This window comes from Pseudophryne corroboree, chromosome 9, assembly GCF_028390025.1.
Source record: "Pseudophryne corroboree isolate aPseCor3 chromosome 9, aPseCor3.hap2, whole genome shotgun sequence".
Lineage (NCBI taxonomy): Eukaryota > Metazoa > Chordata > Amphibia > Anura > Myobatrachidae > Pseudophryne > Pseudophryne corroboree.
In genome coordinates this window covers 154592704-154614235 of record NC_086452.1, presented here as the reverse complement: position 1 = coordinate 154614235, position 21532 = coordinate 154592704, and the positions used below count along the sequence as shown (strand labels likewise).

Sequence of the window (21532 nt, the reverse complement as noted above, 5' to 3'; positions counted from 1 at the left end):
GTGTGTTGTTCTATACTTTAATTATTACCTCTACTATTAAATAACAGCAAATCTCTTTTTAGCACTTTCTATCAACTATAAAATTTGGCAAACAGGAATAGTGATATACGAAAAAATGAAATACACAAGTGAAAAGAAATGCAGGTATGTATGCGTACGCAAGACAAAAGAAAAATAAACAGTTTTAAAAAGACACAAGCGTTTTGTTCTTACTTCCGGTTCCCGGATTCCTTCAGCATTCTTTATCTAAGCGAAGCAGACGCTTATCCCGTCAGCACTGTGAGACAACCTCCCACCCTTTGCTGGAGGGATAGTGTCTGCTGATCTACCTAGTGCAGATATGAGAAGGATAGGACGAGCCCGCAATTGACAATGCTAAATTCCTTTGTCGTATAAACAACCCTTTATGAAGCTAAGAACACTGTACGCTGTTTACTTAAGAAGTACCGTAATGGTACGCTATCTGCGTAGCGATCGCTCAGCCGTAGGCGAGACGCTCAAGCGTCACGTTCGCTCACGGCCCAGCGATCACAGGACACGTTATTGGTTATGTCTAGGGTAATGATTCGCTATGGCGTAGCTTACGCTCGAGACCACGAGGAGGTCACCAGCGATGCAGACGCTCACAACACTATACCTTTATGATAAAACCTTATACCAATGAAATACACTGAATACCTTAATGTGAGTACAGGGTGTAAGTGCAACCTTGTGTAACCTGACTAACTACACAGCTGCTTGAGCGTCACCGACGCTCAAGTGAACACTTAACACTATAGAAAATACACAGATACTGGTTTAGGTTCCAAGGCCTATTAACTGTATTATATCTAATATACTTGTAAAAGGGGATAACAGTACAAATGATACACTACAATATAACAGAGACTTCCTAACCACAGAACTAAACAATAAATACAAAAAGACAATACTACACTGACCTAAATGCAATACAATACAATACAATACTATCTAATACAATACAATACTAGCCTAGTCTAGGGGAGATATGAGAGAACAGAACAGAGAGAGAGAGAGAGAGAGAGAGAGAGAGAGAGAGAGAGAGAGAGATGAGATGAGAGAAATTGGCTCACAGAAAGACAATGATTACGGAGAGAAACTTACGCACAAAGGGTATGATCGCCTGCGCCTCGATATCCAGCTCCCGGCTATCAGCAGATAACCGTTGATGAGAGAGTGAGAGCTGGATGTGGTCGGCCTGCCTATTTATGCCCCACACACAATGCAATCTCCTGGTCCTACAATCCCATTGTCCATTGGCCGAAGGAATTCGGCCCTGTATCATAACAAAAGGTCATAGGGTGATTCATACAGGTGGGCTGTGACGATTTCCAACAGCTCAGGTGGGTGGGAAACTGGGTTTCCCGCCGCATACCTGAGTATGTGTAATTAATAGAAATGGACATAAACTTCTTATGTCCATAACTATTCGCACGAGCGATTAATACGCTCCAAACCAACACCGGAATATTGCTAATTAAATACTCTTCCGATGGGTACCAAACACTGCTGTATGATTCCTGTTAGACCCTTTGTACGATATAAAGAGGGATTCCTCAGCTCTGGGACATTGTATTTTAACCAAACTTTCAGAATCTATCAAAGGGACCATGATCTATAAACTACATTAATTGTGAACATTTGTAACGAATGAGTCGCACGCTACGACTACATAAACTCTACCGTAAATACGCATACCGCGCCTGCGAGTGCACGTTATTGCGGGTATGCGAATCCACGGGAGAGCGCATGCACGCGCAGCGCGGACCAGTGTGCGGTGCAAATATGGCAACGTGCATTGAGACATTTTTCTGACTTTGACACTCCCCAAAGGGCTAGTGGGGTCCTGTCTTCGATAAGAGCATTCCCTGTGTGTCTGCTGTGTGTCGGTACGTGTGTGTCGACATGTATGAGGACGATGTTGGCGTGGAGGCAGAGCAATTGCCGATAATGGTGATGTCACCCCCCAGGGAGTCGACACCGGAATGGATGGCTTTGTTTATGGAATTACGTGATAATGTGAGCACATTACAAAAATCAGTTGACGACATGAGACGGCCGGCAAACCAGTTAGTACCTGCCCAGGCGTCTCAGACACCGTCAGGGGCTGTAAAGCGCCCTTTACCTCAGTCGGTCGACCCAGACACAGACACTGAATCTAGTGTCGACGGTGATGAAACAAACGTATTTTCAAGTAGGGCCACACGTTATATGATCACGGCAATGAAGGAGGCTTTGCATATCTCTGATGCTGCAAGTACCACAAAAAGGGGTATTATGTGGGGGGTGAAAAAACTACCTGTAGTTTTTCCTGAATCAGAGGAATTAAATGATGTATGTGATGAAGCGTGGTTTAACCCAGATAGAAAAATGCTAATTTCAAAAAAGTTATTAGCATTATACCCTTTCCCGCCAGAGGTTAGGGCGCGCTGGGAAACACCCCCTAGGGTGGATAAGGCGCTCACACGCTTATCAAAACAAGTGGCGTTACCGTCTCCGGATACGGCCGCCCTCAAGGATCCAGCAGATAGGAGACTGGAAACTACCCTAAAAAGTATATACACACATACTGGTGTTATACTGCGACCGGCCATCGCCTCAGCCTGGATGTGCAGTGCTGGGGTCGTCTGGTTGGATTCCCTGACTGAAAATATTGATACCCTGGATAGGGACAGTATTTTATTGACTATAGAGCAATTAAAGGATGCTTTCCTTTATATGCGAGATGCGCAGAGAGATATTTGCACTCTGGCATCGAGAGTAAATGCGATGTCCATATCTGCCAGAAGGAGTTTATGGACGCGACAGTGGTCAGGTGATGCGGATTCCAAACGACATATGGAAGTATTGCCGTATAAAGGGGAGGAATTATTTGGCGTCGGTCTATCGGATCTGGTGGCCACTGCAACTGCCGGAAAATCCACCTTTTTACCTCAGACCCCCTCCCAACAGAAAAAGACACCGTCTTTTCAGCCGCAGTCCTTTCGGTCCTATAAGAACAAGCGGACAAAAGGACAGTCATATCTGTCTAGGGGCAGAGGAAGGGGTAAGAGAGGGCAGCAAGCAGCCCCTGCCCAGGAACAGATGCCCTCCCAGGGTTCTGCAAAGCCCTCAGCATGACGCTGGGGCCTTACAAGCGGACTCAGGAACGGTGGGGGGTCGACTCAAGAATTTCAGCGCACAGTGGGCTTGCTCACAGGTGGACCCCTGGATTCTGCAGGTAGTATCTCAGGGTTACAGGTTGGAATTCGAGAAGTCTCCCCCTCGCCGGTTCCTAAAGTCTGCTTTGCCAACGTCTCCCTCAGACAGGGCGACGGTATTGGAAGCCATTCACAAGCTGTTTGCTCAGCAGGTGATAGTCAAGGTACCCCTCCTACAACAGGGAAAGGGGTATTACTCCACGCTATTTGTGGTACCGAAGCCGGACGGCTCGGTAAGACCTATTCTAAATCTGAAATCTTTGAACCTGTACATACAAAAATTCAAGTTCAAGATGGAATCACTCAGAGCAGTGATAGCGAATCTGGAAGAAGGGGACTTTATGGTGTCCCTGGACATAAAGGATGCTTACCTGCATGTCCCAATTTGCCCTTCACATCAAGGGTACCTCAGGTTCGTGGTGCAAAACTGTCATTATCAGTTTCAGACGCTGCCGTTTGGATTGTCCACGGCACCTCGGGTCTTTACCAAGGTAATGGCCGAAATGATGATTCTTCTGCGAAGAAGAGGCGTATTAATTATCCCTTACTTGGACGATCTCCTGATAAGGGCAAGGTCCAGAGAACAGCTGGAGGACGGAGTAGCACTAACCCAAGTAGTGCTGCAACAACACGGGTGGATTCTGAATTTTCCAAAATCTCAGTTGACCCCGACAACACGTCTGCTGTTCCTGGGAATGATTCTGGACACGGTTCAGGAAAAGGTGTTTCTTCCGGAGGAGAAAGCCAGGGAGTTATCCGAACTTGTCAGGAACCTCCTAAAACCAGGGACAGTGTCTGTACATCAATGCACAAGAGTCCTGGGAAAGATGGTGGCTTCTTACGAAGCGATTCCATTCGGCAGATTCCACGCACGAACTTTTCAGTGGGATCTGCTGGACAAATGGTCCGGATCGCAGATGCATCAGCGGATAACCTTATCGCCACGGACAAGGGTGTCTCTTCTGTGGTGGTTGCAGAGTGCTCATCTGTTAGAGGGCCGCAGATTCGGCATACAGGACTGGGTCCTGGTGACCACGGATGCCAGTCTGAGAGGCTGGGGAGCGGTCACACAAGGAAGAAACTTCCAGGGAGTATGGTCAAGCCTGGAGATGTCTCTTCACATAAATATACTGGAGCTAAGAGCGATTTACAATGCTCTAAGTCTGGCAAAACCCCTGCTTCAGGGTCAGCCGGTGTTGATCCAGTCGGACAACATCACGGCAGTCGCCCACGTAAACAGACAGGGCGGCACAAGAAGCAGGACAGCAATGGCAGAAGCTGCAAGGATTCTTCGCTGGGCGGAAGATCATGTGATAGCACTGTCAGCAGTATTCATTCCGGGAGTGGACAACTGGGAAGCAGACTTCCTCAGCAGACACGATCTACACCCGGGAGAGTGGGGACTTCATCCAGAAGTCTTCCACATGATTGTGAACCGTTGGGAAAAACCAATGGTGGATATGATGGCGTCCCGCCTCAACAAAAAACTGGACAGGTATTGCGCCAGGTCAAGAGATCCTCAGGCAATAGCTGTGGACGCTCTGGTAACACTGTGGGTGTTCCAGTCAGTGTATGTGTTCCCTCCTCTGCCTCTCATACCAAAAGTACTGAGAATTATACGGCAGAAGGGAGTAAGAACGATACTAGTGGCTCCGGATTGGCCAAGAAGAACTTGGTACCCGGAACTTCAAGAGATGCTCACGGAGGATCCGTGGCCTCTACCTCTAAGACGGGACCTGCTTCAGCAGGGACCGTGTCTATTCCAAGACTTACCGCGGCTGCGTTTGACGGCATGGCGGTTGAACGCCGAATTCTAAAGGAAAAAGGCATTCCGGAAGAGGTCATTCCTACACTGGTAAAAGCCAGGAAGGAGGTGACTGCACAACATTATCACCGCATTTGGAGAAAATATGTTGCGTGGTGTGAGGCCAGGAAGGCCCCCACGGAGGAATTTCAACTGGGTCGATTCCTACATTTCCTGCAAACAGGATTGTCTATGGGCCTCAAATTGGGGTCCATTAAGGTTCAAATTTCGGCCCTGTCGATTTTCTTCCAGAAAGAATTAGCTTCAGTTCCTGAAGTCCAGACTTTTGTAAAAGGAGTACTACATATACAGCCCCCGGTTGTGCCCCCAGTGGCACCGTGGGATCTTAATGTAGTCTTGGATTTTCTCAAATCCCATTGGTTTGAGCCGCTCAAATCGGTGGAGCTGAAGTATCTCACATGGAAAGTAACCATGCTACTGGCCCTGGCTTCAGCCAGGAGAGTATCAGAATTGGCGGCTTTATCATATAAGAGCCCATATCTGATTTTCCATACGGACAGGGCAGAACTGCGGACGCGTCCTCATTTTCTGCCTAAGGTGGTGTCAGCGTTTCACCTGAACCAGCCTATTGTGGTGCCTGCGGCTACTAACGAGTTGGAGGATTCCAAGTTGTTGGACGTGGTCCGGGCATTGAAAATATATATTTCAAGAACGGCGGGAGTCAGAAAGTCTGACTCACTGCTTATATTGTATGCACCCAACAAGATGGGTGCTCCTGCTTCTAAGCAGACGATTGCTCGTTGGATTTGTAGCACAATTCAACTTGCACATTCTGTGGCAGGCTTGCCACAACCTAAATCTGACAAGGAAAGTGGGCTCATCCTGGGCGGCTGCCCGGGGAGTCTCGGCATTACAACTCTGCCGAGCTGCTACTTGGTCAGGGGCAAATACGTTTGCAAAATTCTACAAATTTGATACCCTGGCTGAGGAGGACCTTGAGTTCTCTCATTCGGTGCTGCAGAGTCATCCGCACTCTCCCGCCCGTTTGGGAGCTTTGGTATAATCCCCATGGTCCTGACGGAGTCCCCAGCATCCACTTAGGACGTTAGAGAAAATAAGAATTTACTTACAGATAATTCTATTTCTCGTAGTCCGTAGTGGATGCTGGGCGCCCATCCCAAGTGCGGATTGTCTGCAATACTTGTACATAGTTATTGTTACAAAAAAATCGGGTTGTTATTTGTTGTGAGCCGTCTGTTCAGAGGCTCCTACGTTTGTCATACTGTTAACTGGGTTCAGATCACAAGTTATACGGTGTGATTGGTGTGGCTGGTATGAGTCTTACCCGGGGTTCAATATCCTTCCTTATTGTGTACGCTCGTCCGGGCACAGTATCCTAACTGAGGCTTGGAGGAGGGTCATAGGGGGAGGAGCCAGTACACACCACCTGATCCTAAAGCTTTATTTTTGTGCCCTGTCTCCTGCGGAGCCGCTATTCCCCATGGTCCTGACGGAGTCCCCAGCATCCACTACGGACTACGAGAAATAGAATTATCGGTAAGTAAATTCTTATTTTCTCGTAGTCCGTAGAGGATGCTGGGGACTCCGTAAGGACCATGGGTATAGACGGGCTCCGCAGGAGACATGGGCACTTTAAGAAAGAACTTTAGGTATGGGTGTGCACTGGCTCCTCCCTCTATGCCCCTCCTCCAGACCTCAGTTAGAGAAACTGTGCCCAGAGGAGACGGACAGTACGAGGAAAGGATTTTTGTTAATCCAAGGGCAAGATTCATACCAGCCCACACCAGCCACACCGTATAACTTGTGATATACTAACCAGTTAACAGTATGAAAACAACACAGCATCAGTCCGAGACCGATGAAACTATAACATAACCCTTTAGTAAGCAAAACTTTATACAAGTCTTGCAGAAGTAGTCCGCACTTGGGACGGGCGCCCAGCATCCTCTACGGACTACGAGAAAAAGATTTACCAGTAGGTTTAAAATCTTATTTTCTCTTACGTCCTAGAGAATGCTGGGGACTCCGTAAGGACCATGGGGATTATACCAAAGCTCCCAAACGGGTGGAAGAGTGCGGATGACTCTGCAGCACCGACTGAGCAAACAGGAGGTCCTCCTCTTCCAGGGTATCAAACTTATAGAATTTTGCAAAGGTGTTTGAACCTGACCAAGTAGCAGCTCGGCACAGCTGTAGTGCCGAGACCCCTAGGGCAGCCGCCCAAGCAGAGCCCACCTTCCTAGCGGACTGGGCCTTGACCGATTTTGGTAACGGCAATCCAGCCGTAGAATGAGCCTGCTGAATCGTGTTACAGATCCAGCGAGCAATAGTCTGCTTTGAAGCAGGAGCGCCAACCTTGTTGGCTGCATACAGGACAAACAGTGCTTCTGTTTTTCTGACTCTAGCCGTTCTGGCCACGTAAATTTTCAAAGCCCTGACCACATCAAGGGACTCGGAATCCTCCAAGTCTCGCGTAGCCACAGGCACCACAATAGGTTGGTTCATATGAAAAGATGACACCACCTTAGGCAAAAATTGAGGACGCCAATTCAGACACTCGCCTAGCCGAAGCTAAGGCTAACAACATGACCACCTTCCAAGTGAGATATTTTAACTCCACCGTTTTAAGTGGTTCAAAACAGTGCGACTTAAGGAAACTCAACACCACATTCAGATCCCAAGGCACCACTGGAGGTACAAAAGGAGTCTGAATATGCAGCACTCCCTTCACAAAAGTCTGTACTTCTGGGAGAGAAGCTAATTCTTTCTGAAAGAAAATGGATAAGGCCGAAATCTGAACCTTAATGGAGCCTAATTTTAGGCCCAAATTCACTCCAGTTTGTAGGAAGTGAAGGAAATGGCCCAGATGGAATTCTTCCGTAGGAGCATTCCTGGCCTCACACCAAGAAACATACTTTCGCCATATACGGTGATAATGTTTAGCTGTCATGTCCTTCCTAGCCTTTATCAGAGTAGGAATGACCTCATCCGGAATGTCCTTTTCCGCTAGGATCCGGCGTTCAACCACCATGCCGTCAAACGCAGCCACGGTAAGTCTTGGAACAAACTGGGCCCCTGTTGCAACAGGTCCTGCCTTAGAGGAAGAGGCCACGGATCTTCTGTGAGCATCTCCTGCAGATCCGGATACCAGGACCTTCGCGGCCAATATGGAACAATGAGAATTGTCTGTACTCCTCTTTTTCTTATTATTCTCAACACCTTTGGGATGAGAGGAAGAGGAGGAAACACATAGACCGACTGAAACACCCACGGTGTCACTAGGGCGTCCACAGCTACCGCCTGAGGGTCTCTTGACCTGGCGCAATACCTCTGTAGCTTTTTGTTGAGGCGGGACGCCATCATGTCTATCTGGGGCAGTCCCCACTGACTTACAATCTGTGTAAAGACTTCCTGATGAAGGATGAAGTCCCCACTCTCCTGGATACAGGTCGTGCCTGCTGAGGAAGTCTGCTTCCCAGTTGTCCACTCCCAGAATGAACACTGCTGACAGTGCGCTTACATGATTTTCCGCCCAGCGAAGAATCCTGGTGGCTTCTGTCACTCTGCTCCTTGTGCCGCCTTGGCGGTTTACATGAGCCACTGCGGTGATGTTGTCTGACTGGATCAGAACTGGTAGGTCGCGAAGCAAGGTCTCCGCTTGACGAAGGGCGTTGTATATGGCCCTCAGCTCCAGGACGTTGATGTGAAGACAAGTCTCTTGACTTGACCAAAGACCTTGGAAGTTTCTTCCCTGTGTGACTGCTCCCCAACCTCGGAGGCTCGCGTCCGTGGTCACCAGAACACAGTCCTGAATGCCGAACCTGCTGCCCTCTAGAAGGAGCACTCTGCAGCCACCACAGGAGAGATGCCCTGGCCCTGGGGGACAGGGTGATCAACTGATGAATTTGTAGATGTGACCCAGACCACTTGTCCAGTAGGTCCCATTGGAAGGTCCTCGCATGGAACCTACCGAAGGGAATGGCCTCGTAAGATGGCACCATCTTTCCCAGGACTCGAGTGCAGTGATGCATTGACACCTGTTTTGGCTTCAATAGGTTCCTGACCAGAGTCATGAGTTCCTGAGCCTTTTCTATCGGAAGATAAACCCTTTTCTGGTCCATATCCAGAATCATGCCCAAGAAAGTCAGACGAGTCGTAGGAACCAACTGCGACTTCGGGATATTGAGAATCCAGCCGTGTTGCTTTAACACCTTCAGTGAAAGTGACACGCTGTTCAGTAACTGCTCTCTTGATCTCGCTTTTATGAGGAGATCGTCCAAGTACGGGATAATTGTTACACCCTGCTTGCGCAGGAGCACCATCATTTCCGCCATTACCTTGGTGAAAATCCTCGGGGCCGTGGAAAGCCCAAACGGCAACGTCTGAAATTGGTAATGACAATCCTGTACCGCAAATCTCAGGTACGCCTGATGAGGTGGATATATGGGAACATGAAGGTACGCATCCTTTGTGTCCAGAGATACCATAAAATCCCCTCCTTCCAGGCTGGCGATGACCGCTCTGAGCGATTCCATCTTGAACTTGAACCTTTTCAAGTATAGGTTCAGGGATTTTAAATTTAAAATGGGTCTGACCGAACCGTCTGGTTTCGGGACTACAAACAGGGTTGAGTAATATCCCCTCCCTTGTTGAAGTAGGGGAACCTTGACCACCACCTGTTGAAGATACAATTTGTGAATTGCATTTAACACTATCTCCCTTCCTGGGGGAGAAGCCGGTAGGGCCAATTTGAAAAACCGGCGAAGAGGCACCTCTTCGAATTCCCGCTTGTAACCCTGAGAAACAATGTCTATTGCCCAGGGATCCACCCGTGAGTGAACCCAGATGTGGCTGAAAATTCGAAGACGTGCCCCCACTGGGGCGGACTCCCTTAGCGGAGCCCCAGCGTCATGCGGTGGATTTTGTAGAGGCCGGGGAGGACTTCTGTTCCTGGTAACTAGCTGTGTTGTGCAGCTTTTTCCCTCTGCCCTTACCTCTGGCAAGAAAGGACGCACCTCGTACTCTCTTATTTCTCTGTGACCGAAAGGACTGCATTTGATAATGTGGCGCTTTCTTAGGTTGTGAGGGAATATAAGGCAAAAAATCTGATTTACCAGCTGTAGCTGTGGAGACCAGGTCCGAGAGACCTTCCCCAAACAATTCCTCACCCCTGTAAGGCAAAACCTCCATATGCCTCTTTGAGTCGGCATTGAGTCCATTGCCGGGTCCATAGGACTCGTCTAGCAGAAATCGACATAGCGTTGACTCTAGAACTCAGTAGACCAATGTCTCTGAGCATCTCTCATATATAAGACAGCATCTTTTATATGTCCTAGGGTCAATAAAATGGTATCCTTATCCAGGATCTCAATCTCCGCTGATAAGGTATCCGCCCATGCTGCTACAGCGCTACAAACCCAAGACAACGCAATCGCTGGTCTGAGTAAGGTACCAGAATGTGTGTAAATGGACTTCAAAGTAACCTCCTGCTTGCGATCAGCAGGATCCCCGAGGGTAGCCGTATCTTGGGATGGCAGCGCTACCTTTTTGGATAAGCGTGTCAACGCCTTGTCCACCCTAGGGGAGGATTCCCACTGTATCCTCTCCTTTGCCGGGAAAGGATACGCCATAAGAATCCTTTTGGGAATCTGCAGTTTCTTGTCTGGAGATTCCCACGCTTTTTCACACAACTTGTTCAGCTCATGAGGGGGGAAAGGTTACCTCAGGCTTCTTTCCCTTATACATGTGTACCCTCGTGTCAGGGACAGGGGGTTCCTCTGTGATATGCAAAACATCTTTTATTGCAATAATCATATATCGAATAGTTTTAGCCAATTTTGGCTGTAACTTTGCATCATCGTAGTCGACACTGGAGTCAGAATCCGTGTCGGTATCAGTGTCTACTATTTGGGATAGTGGGCGCTTTTGAGACCCCGAAGGTCCCTGTGACATAGGGACAGACATGGGTTTACTCCCTGGCTGTTCCCTAGCTTCAGCTTTGTCTAATCTTTTGTGCAATAATTTCACATTAGCACTTAAAACATTCCACATATCCATCCAGTCAGGTGTCGGCGTTGCCGACGGAGACACCACACACATTTGCTCCACCTCCTCCCTAGGAGAGCCTTCCACCTCAGACATGTCGACACACGCGTACTGACACACCACACACTCAGGGAATCCTCTTATCTGAAGACAGTTCCCCCACAAGGCCCTTTGGAGAGAGGGAGAGAGAGAGAGAGAGAATGCCAGCACACACCCAGCGCTAATGACCCAGGAAAAAACACACGCAATATGTTTACCCAGTAGCGCTGAATCTGTATATTTGCGCCAAATTATGTGCCCCCCCCCCCCTTCTTTAAAACCCTCTTTCACTGTGGATAAGCAGGGGAGAGTCCGGGGAGCTTCCTCTCAGCGCTGTGCTGTGGAGAAAATGGCGCTGGTGAGTGCTGAGGAAGAAGCCCCGCCCCCTCAGCGGTGGGCTTCTGTCCCGCTAAAATATATAAGAAACTGGCGGGGGCTCTTTATATATACAGTGCCCAGCCTGTGTATATATGTTTATTGCCAGAATTGAGGTTTATATTGCTGCCCAGGGCCCCCCCCCCCCCCTGCGCCCTGCACCCTTACAGTGACTGCTGTTTGTGTGTGCTGTGTGGGAGCAATGGCGCACAGCTTTACCTCAGCGAAGATCTGAAGTCTTCTGCCGCCTCTGAAGTCTTCTTTCTTCTCATACTCACCCGGCTTCTATCTTCCGGCTCTGCGAGGAGGACGGCGGCGCGGCTCTGGGACGGACGGCGAGGGTGAGACCTGCGTACCGATCCCTCTGGAGCTAATGGTGTCCAGTAGCCTAAGAAGCAGAGCCTTGAAACTCACAGAAGTAGGTCTGCTTCTCTCCCCTCAGTCCCTCGATGCAGGGAGTCTGTTGCCGGAGGGGGGGGGGGGGGGGGATGTACCCATAGCAGCAGCAGTATACAAGGCTGCATAGGTTATAAAACAGCATAGGCTATTAAGCCTTTATTAACAGACTTTGTTATTAAACAGACTATTCCCAGGTTATATATGTGTTTCACAAAATTATAACCTGTACTGTGATTATAACTGTAAGCATGGCATGGATGCCATTTTAACCATGCTTCCTGTTCTTCCTGTTGTGATTCCAGAACGTTCCTGTCCTACATCTCTACTCCACCGGAGGCGCAGGGGTGTTAGTGGGAATTTGGGATCACATTTCATATAGGACTGGCCACATGTACTGCACTTGGCCAGAGATATATATATATATATATACACACACATACATATACATACATACACACACACACACACACACACCTTAGTACTATTTTACTGAGTTGTGCAAGTTGTCTGTTTTTGTGTATTGTATTGTCTCTCTGCATAATGAGTAAGGCACCAGCAAAAACTAAAAAGCAGTTTCACTGCAAGGTCTGTAACAGTGTGTTACCGGATGGATCTACCACATGTTCAGTATGTTTTGTGAATTCAGCTACGAATACAATTTCCGCTCCTGTTTCAAACCGGTTTCATTTCCGGACCCTCCATGGGCTATGCTAACAGATGTCATGGCTGGATTGCAATCAGAATTGGCTGCCGCTCGACAAGAGCGGCAAGATCTGAGTCTCGGCTGAGACCGCCAGAACTACCGGAGGCGTCTCAACCTTGCCAAAAGTCCAAATCCATTTTGGGTAGAAGGGATAAATTTCATTTGGTCTTATAATTTACCAGTTTCTGCTATGTTGCATTCTGACGATTCTATGCCAGACCTCACTGCGCAATATGAGGGTGAGGAGGGCGAAGTAGACCAGTAGTCAGATAGTGAAGATTTTGACAGCCCAGGCATTACTAATCTCATCAGAGCGGTGCGTCAGTCTCTGAAGTTTAAAGAAACTGAGGAGCCTCTGACAAATGATGAAGTCGTCTTTACTAAACGAAAGAGATCTCCAATGTGTTTTCCTGTTTCGGAATCTCTTAATAAGATGTTAGTAGAAACACGAAAGAATCCAGATAAACGGTTTTCTATACCTCGCAGATTTAAGTCTAGTTACCCGTTTCCAGAGTCTGTAACATGTACATGGGAGAATCCGCCAATGGTGGATTCGTGTGTGTCAAAACTTACACAGAAATTAACCATACCAGTACCAACGGCTACTACGCTTAAAGACCCTTCAGACCGTAAAATAGAAGCTATGCTAAAGTCCATGTATATAGCATCAGGAGTGTTGCTTAGACCTGGGTTGGTTGGCATTTGGGTCACTAAGGCGCTAATTGTATGGATAACAGAACTCAAGCCTGCCCTACATGACGATCACCTTATACTTCTTGCTGATCAAATTTGTGAAGCTGCTGAGTATCTATGTACAGCTTCTACTGACGTCTGTCAGCTCACTTCTCGCATTTCATCGTCGCTAGTTACAGTACGACGAGCACTCTGGCTGCGTTCTTGGCAAGCGGAGGCAGAGGTCCAAAGGGGTATAGAGGCGTTACCTTACGGTGGCGAGAAGTTGTTTGGTCCTGAATTGGACAAATGGATTTCTGAGGCCACGGGAGGAAAATCTGTTTTCCTACCATTGTCTCCAATGGTACCCAGACGGAAATACTCTGGCCTGGCGTTCAAATCCTTTAGACCTCAGCCCTTTCGAGGCCGTGGTAGAGGAACAGCCACGCCTGGTAGACGAGGTCGAGGACGTGGTTTCCAACAAACCGACGCCAAGGTCACCGACAAGCCAGTGGCATGACGGGCTCCCAGCCCATCTCGGATCTCCAATTGTGGGAGCACGCCTTCAGACTGTCCATTTGGCATGGTTCCAGACATCCACAGATGGGTGGATCCGCAATTTAGTGTTAAAAGGTTACAAAATAGAGTTCGACTGTTTTCCGCCACTGTGGTTTTTCAAGACAGGACTGCCTCTGTCGGACGACAAGAGGGCGGTTCTGCAAATTGCCATTCAGTCCCTGCTGGATTCAGCAGTTTTGATTCCGGTCCCTGTACAACAACAAGGTCAGGGTTATTATTCCAGTCTGTTTGTGGTACCAAAGCCGGATGGCTCCGTCAGGCCAATATTGAACCTAAAGGGTCTCAATCAGTATGTCACTTACTACAGATTCAAGATGGAATCTCTGCGGTCAGTAATTGCAGGTTTAGAGCCACAGGAATTCATGATTGCGCTAGATCTCAAGGATGCGTACTTACACATTCCGATTTGGCCTCCTCATCAGAGGTTCTTGCATTTTGCGATACGGCAGAACCATTACCAGTTTCAGGCTCTACCGTTTGGCCTCTCGTCAGCGCCTCGAGTATTCACCAAAGTGATGTCTGTGATGATAGCTCATCTCAGATCCCTGGGAGTGATAATAGTTCTGTACTTGGACGATCTGCTCATCAAAGCTCCGTCTCAACAGATGCTCCTCCAACATGCGTTGCTAACGTACAATGTACTAGTTCAGCACGGTTGGATTGTCAACTTCAAGAAATCACATCTAATTCCGTCTCAACGACTTCAATTCCTAGGTATGATTCTCGATACGGTAAATCAAAGAATTTACCTACCAGAACAGAAAGTACAGATTATTCGTCATCTGGTACAATTAGTGCTCAAGCCACGCACAGTCTCTGTACATTTGTGCATTCGCCTCTTAGGCACAATGGTGGCTGCTTTCGAAGCGCTTCAGTTCGGAAGATTTCACTCACGTCCTTTTCAACTGGATATGCTCGCACAGTGGTCGGGCTCGCATCTGCAGATTCACCACAGGGTGAGGTTGTCGCCACGGGCCAGGGTATCTCTACTCTGGTGGCTCAAAGTACACAATCTAACCGCAGGAAAACGGTTCGGCGCCTGGAATTGGATAATTCTAACGACGGACGCGAGTCTCAGAGGTTGGGGAGCAGTAGTTCAAAATTGTCAGCTCCAGGGTCTCTGGGCGGATCACGAAAGATTGCTGTCTATAAATGTCCTGGAACTCCGGGAAATTAACAATGCGCTACGACAAGCAGTGCACATGCTCCGGTCTCAGACGGTCCAAGTGCAGTCAGACAACGCGACGGCGGTCGCGTACATCAACAAAGGAGGAACAAGAAGCCGCATGGCAATGCGGGAAGTAGCTTGAATCCTAAATTGGGCCGAGCATCACCAAGTGATATTGTCGGCAGTGTTCATTCCGGGAGTGGACAACTGGGAGGCGGATTATCTCAGCCGTCGGGATTTTCATCCAGGAGAATGGGCATTAAATCCAGAAGTGTTTCACATGTTGGTCCAGAGGTGGGGTTACCCTCAAGTGTACCTGATGGCATCTCACCACAATCACCAAACGCCCCAGTATGTGTCCAGAACGCGAGATCCAAAGGCAGTGGATGCTCTCACAATCGCGTGGCCTTACAGCCTCGTGTATCCGTTTCCACCGTTTCCGCTGCTCCCTCTGTTGCTAAAACGGATCAAAAGAGAGTCCGCCACAGTCATACTAGTGGCGCCTCATTGGCCTCGGAGAGCTTAGTTCTCGGATCTACGCGGACTACTCGCAGACGATCCTTGGCCGCTCTTACTACGTCCGGACCTGTTACAACAGGGTCCGTTCCTTTACCCCGATTTAGCGCGGCTGCGTTTGACGGGGTGGCTGTTGTCTTAAGAAGAGAGGGCATTCCAGAATCGGTTATACCAACCATGTTACGAGCTAGGAAGCCAGTAACGGCAGCTCATTATTACAGAATTTGGCGTGCCTATATAGGTTGGTGTGAAGCTCATAAGATTCCGACATCATCTTTCAAGTTATCCCATCTTTTGTTATTTCTACAGACGGGGTTAGATGGAGGACTGCGTTTATCTACACTAAAGGTGCAGGTATCTGCTTTGTCAATTTACTTTCAAAGACGATTGGCTCTATTGCCGTATGTACACACCTTTCTGCAAGGTGTCCTCAGAGTGCAGCCTCCATTCATTCCACCTACAGCGCCATGGGACTTGAATCTGGTTTTAGATTTCTTACAGTCTTCATATTTTGAACCCTTACAACAAGTGGATATTAAGTTTCTCACTTGGAAAACAATTTTTCTCCTAGCCTTAGCTTCAGCAAGGCGTGTTTCAGATTTGGGTGCCTTGTCGTGCAAGCCACCGTATTTGGTGTTTCATGATGACAGAGCGGAACTTCGGACGAATTCCGTTTTCTTACCAAAGGTAGTGTCATCTTTTCACATCAATCAACCAATAGTAGTTCCTGTGTTGACAGCACATTCTGGAACTCTGGATGTGGTACGCGCATTACGCGTTTATGTATCCCGAACGTCTACAGTTCGTAAAACGGATACGTTGTTTGTTCTCTATGATGCTGCCAAGATGGGTTGGCCAGCTTCTAAGCAGACCTTATCCAGATGGATTAAACTGACCATACGTCAGGCTTACCTTCATGCTAGGTTACAGCCGCCTACATCAGTAACAGCTAATTCCACACGTTCTTGTGGGAACTTCATGGGCAGCTGGTCGTGGGGCTTCTACGACGCAGCTTTGCCGTGCGGCTACATGGTCATCAGTGCACGCGTTTGTGCGCTTTTACAAGTTTGATACGTTTGCGGCATCAGCATCTAGCTTTGGCCGCCTAGTGTTACAGGTGCCAAACAGCTCTCCCACCCACGGGGAAAACTTTGGTACGTCCCAAGAGTACTCCAGTGACCCCTAGTGGATGAAAAAGAAAATATGATTTTGGTACTTACCTGGTAAATCCTTTTCATGAATCCATAGGGGGCACTGGACGCCCACCCAGAGCAGTTTTACCTGGTTTGTGGTAAGTTCAGGGGATCTTATGGTAACACACTTTCACCGACTGGTTCAAATTATCAAGTTCTATCGGTTATGGTGTCAACTGTTTAGTTGTCAGTAACGTTATGTGTCAACTTTATTGTTGTCTGTTATGTTATATGTAATTCTCCATTGTCAACCTCTCTATAGCTCCTGTTCGGCTCAGTAAAAAACACTGAGGTACTCTGGGATATGGAGGGGTGGAGAGTTCTAAATTTAAATATTCAGTGCCCTGTTCCTGCGGAAGCCGTCCATATCCCAAGAGTACTCCAGTGCCCCCTATGGATTCAAAGAAAAGGATTTACCTGGTAAGTACCAAAATCCTATTTTCTTTCAGGAAACTCAGGAGAGCTCCCTGTAATGCACCCAGTCTCCTCTGGGCACAGTAGTAAACTGAGGTCTGGAGGAAGAGCATAGAGGGAGGAGCCAGTGCACACCCATACCTAAAGTTCTTTCTTAAAGTGCCCATGTCTCCTGCGGAGCCCGTCTATCCCCGTGGTCCTTACGGAGTCCCCAGCATCCTCTAGGACGTAAGAGAAAGTTACTTTATGTAGTGATTAAACATTAATATTTAGTAAGAACAGTGGGAAGTCTCAGTAACTGGCTGCTGTAAGAAGGGGCGCTGTCTAATCCAGTGTGATCATTGATACCTGGAATAGAAGGCAATAGTGCAATGTTGTACCAATGGCTTACATAACAATGGGGTAGATGTATTAACCTGGAGAAGGAATAAGGAAGTGATAAACCAGTGATATGTGCAAGGTGATAAAGGCATCAGCCAATCAGCTCCAATATGTAAATTAACAGTTAGGATCTTCTTGGCTGGTGCCTTTATCACCTTGCACATATCACTGGTTTATCACTTCCTTATGCGTTCTCCAGGTTAATACATCTGCCCCAAAATTATGTATCCAGGAACCGTAATTTACTTTGTAGCATAATTCCATGTAAAACATGCTGCAACCACAGCGATCAGACATCTTCCTTCATTCTTTTCTCTCAGCGGGACCACAGCTAATCTGATTGGCACATTGGTGCTCTGGTCACATATTACCTGTTGTTCCGTCCTGTTCTGGCCAGTGAAAATGTACTATACTGTACTTTTACATTGGTTTTACAAATGGAAGCACTGGAACTATCCATGTACTTTAACTGCAGTGCACCCTGAGATGTCCATGATTCCACAGGACAGCATTTATAATGAGGATTACTTGTACCATGAATGCTAAGGAGATGTTTGTCTCTTACCTGAACCTTCATGCAAAGCTTTGCTAAAGGGCTTAAGCTGTTTTTCATAAGTGATTGCGGTCTGCGTGTACTGGTGCCTCAGAATGGTCCATGTGTTCTCCAGCCTTGTAATCTATTTAGAAGTGAAACACACACTATAGTTACTCCAGCTGCAATCCCACTTGTGCTGCTATTGAAGGGCTGAATTTATTAGTTACGGAGAGGGAGAAGAAAGAGCCATTTGCTCAGTGCACTGGGCTCTTATCATACAGAGTTGGTATACATAGGGGGGAAAGGTATACCCTTATTTTAAACTATAACCTGTATTGTTCAATTAATAAAAAAAAACCTCAGATGATCAAAGCAATACAATGAAATATTAAAATATAAAGAAATAATTGATTATCTAAAAATAAATTGTCTGCAACTTGCACTCATTAGATCATAGGTCTGCAAACTCAGTCCTCATTACCCCACTTAGGGGGTAATTCCAAGTTGATCGCAGCAGGAATTTGGTTAGCAGTTGGGCAAAACCATGTGCACTGCAGGGGAGGCAGATATAACATGTGAAGAGAGAGTTAGATTTGGGTGTGGTGAGTTCAATCTGCATTCTAAATTGCAGTGTAAAAATAAAGCAGCCAGTATTTACCCTGCACAGAAACAAAATAACCCACCCAAATCTAACTCTCTCTGCACATGTTATATCTGCCTCCCCTGCAGTGCACATGGTTTTGCCCAACTGCTTAAACATTTCCTGCTGCGATCAACTTCGAATTACCCCCTAAGTGCATGTTTTGCAGGTCTCCGCACAGAATCACAAGTGACATAATTAACTGCACCTGCGGACCTTTTAAAATGTGTGTGTGAGTAATTAATACACCTGTGCACCTGCTGGGTTACCTGCAAAACATGCACCGTGTGGGGTAATGAGGGCCGAGTTTGAGAACCACTGCATTAGATATACCAATCTATTGGAGGAATATATAAGTAAATAATTATGTTATTGTATACACATAAGAGTCAATTAATGCAGGTATTTCTGACAGTCAGAAATGCCGGCACTTTTCGACAGGAATAGGTTGACTTTGCATTCGACCTATTCAATGCAATGCCATTTTTCCGACTGTCAGAAAAAACGTCACTTGTCGAATACCATGTGGATCGGTGGATTAGCCATGGATCTACGGGTTTTGGCAAAATCGCGGGCAATTCAGACAGGATTTTGGCCCGTTTTCGACAATGCTGATCCAACTTAAAAAAAGTCGGATCAGCATTGTCGAAAAACTGGCAAAACCTGTCTGAATTGCCCAAGAATTGAATACTGCAATGTCTGATCCTCTCCGTCAGAGAGGATCTGACATGCATTGAATACCTGCATAGAAATATAGGCCCTCATTCCGAGTTGATCGCTCGCTAGCTGCTTTTAGCAGCAGTGCAAACGCTAAGCCGCCGCCCTCTGGGAATGTATCTTAGCTTAGCAGAAGTGTGAACGAAAGGATCGCTGCGCTGCTACAAAAAAAGATTGTGCAGTGTCAGAGTAGCTCGAGACTTACTCCTAGCTAGCGATCACTTCAGACTGTTTAGTTCCTGTTTTGACGTCACAAACACGCCCTGCGTTCGCTCAGCCACGCCTAAGTTTCCCCAGCCACTCCTGCGTTTTTACACACACTCCCCGAAAACGGTCAGTTACCACCCATAAACACCCACTTCCTGTCAATCACTCTGCGGCCTGCAGTGCGACTGAAAAGCGTCGCTAGAGCTTGTGTAAAACTGCATTGGATTTTGTGAAAGTACGTCGCGCATGCGCAGAATTGCCGATTTTTAGCCTGATCGCTGCGCTGCGAACGGCAGCTAGCGATCGACTCGGAATGAGGGCCATAGTCACTTTAAATGTGTCAGATATATAGATGGTAGTGGCTCCAGTTAGAACACTTGACAAGCAAACCCCTCTACCTGAAACCACTCACATCTAAAGTGACTATATGTACAGTATTGTGCAAAAAGTTTTAAGCAGGTGTGGAAATCATTTTGGAATGCTTTCAAAAACAGAAGTGTTAATAGTTTACTTTTCTGAATTAATGCAAGATGTTTGGAACAACCTCTCTGCAGAGTTCCTTCGAAAACGGTGTCTAATAGGCCCTACACACTGGGCGATATCAGTCAAAGATATGAACGATCTCGTTCATTAATGAACGAGATACCGTACATATCTTTGAGTGTGGAGGCACCAGCGATGAACGATGCGCGGCCCCGCGCTCGTTCATCGCTGGTGCCCCGTCGGCTGTGCATGCAGGCCAATATGGACGATCTCGTCCATATTTACCTGCACTTCTATGGAGCCGTGTGACGGGGGGAGTGAAATAACTTCACTCACTCCCCCCCCCCCCCCCCGCCGCCGGGTTGCCCGTTGGCCATATCCGCCGTTGGGCAGCTCGGCGGCGGTGGATCTTTAAATGTGTAGGGCCCTTAAGAGCACGTAGAAGAACGGCTGCTGTTTTGAAGGCAAAGGGTGGTCACACCAAATACTGATTTAATTTAGATTTCTCTTCTGTTCATTCACTTTGCATTTTGTTAGTTGCTAAAATAAACTATTAAAACTTCTATATTTTAAAGCATTCTAAAAGTTATTTTTTTACCACGCTTATCAATTAACAATTTCCCAAAAAGACCTAAAGTTCTGACCTAAAGTTCTGATTTTGCATAACACACCCAATTCTCTCTCTCTCATATCTATCTATCACTAATGTGCAATTACCTGAGGCATTTCCAGCGCTTTCATAATGGAAGTGAATGCGAAGTAGTCTCCCAAATCCTTCAGCTCTACTGCAAGTTGGATGATTTTGTTCAGAGTGGCAACTCGCTCTTCCAGATTTCCTGTACATCCCAAGATATCCACAGCAATACCTATGGCCATGGTGGTATGTCTGGAATTGTAATATGCTACAATTGAACATTACATTCTAGAAGCCTCATACAATCTTTGGCATCAAACAAGTTTGGCATGCTTGGACTTTTAGTTCCCCAACAGCAGAAACACCAGATTTTCGGGTAGCTGTGAACTAGAGCTGGAAGTATCAAATCCAATCCTCAAGTAACCCTACAAGTGATGTCTACTGACCTGTGGACAGCCTGGCGCTAGAAACATAGAGTGTTGTGGCACTCCCTCTCCAACGTGTGTGTGCATGCGGCCTGCGCAGATCAGTGCCACAGCCGGTTTCCTAATTCCAGAAAATCTAGTTTGGAGAAACTAATTGCTGTCCTAATAAAATGGATTAATTGGCTGGTGCTGTATTATGGAATTACTCCCTGTGGGTGCTGGCAGATCAGAGCTGAGGTGTGTGGATTAAAAGGTCAACCGTATATAGTCAAAAGGTCAACTGGTTGACAGTTAAGGGGTCAACACAGTAAAGGTTGACCCTTTTTTGTTGTTGTTATTTTAACCGTACTCCAAACCCGAACACTCCACCTAGTGTAAAACCCTAACAATCCCCTTCTAC

At 47.2% G+C, this 21532-nt stretch overlaps 1 protein-coding gene across 2 annotated transcripts in view; it reads right to left on the bottom strand.

The window, feature by feature from the left end:
- BCAR3 (BCAR3 adaptor protein, NSP family member) overlaps positions 1-21532 on the bottom strand; it is a 207247-nt gene that overhangs the window by 20832 nt on the left and 164883 nt on the right. For both annotated transcript variants that reach the window (XM_063939864.1, XM_063939865.1), the window contains 2 exons: positions 20791-20959; positions 18057-18168 (listed from right to left, as the gene is read on the bottom strand). In XM_063939864.1, the coding sequence (XP_063795934.1) occupies positions 18057-18168; positions 20791-20959 (281 nt within the window). The remainder of the gene's footprint in view (positions 1-18056; positions 18169-20790; positions 20960-21532) is intronic.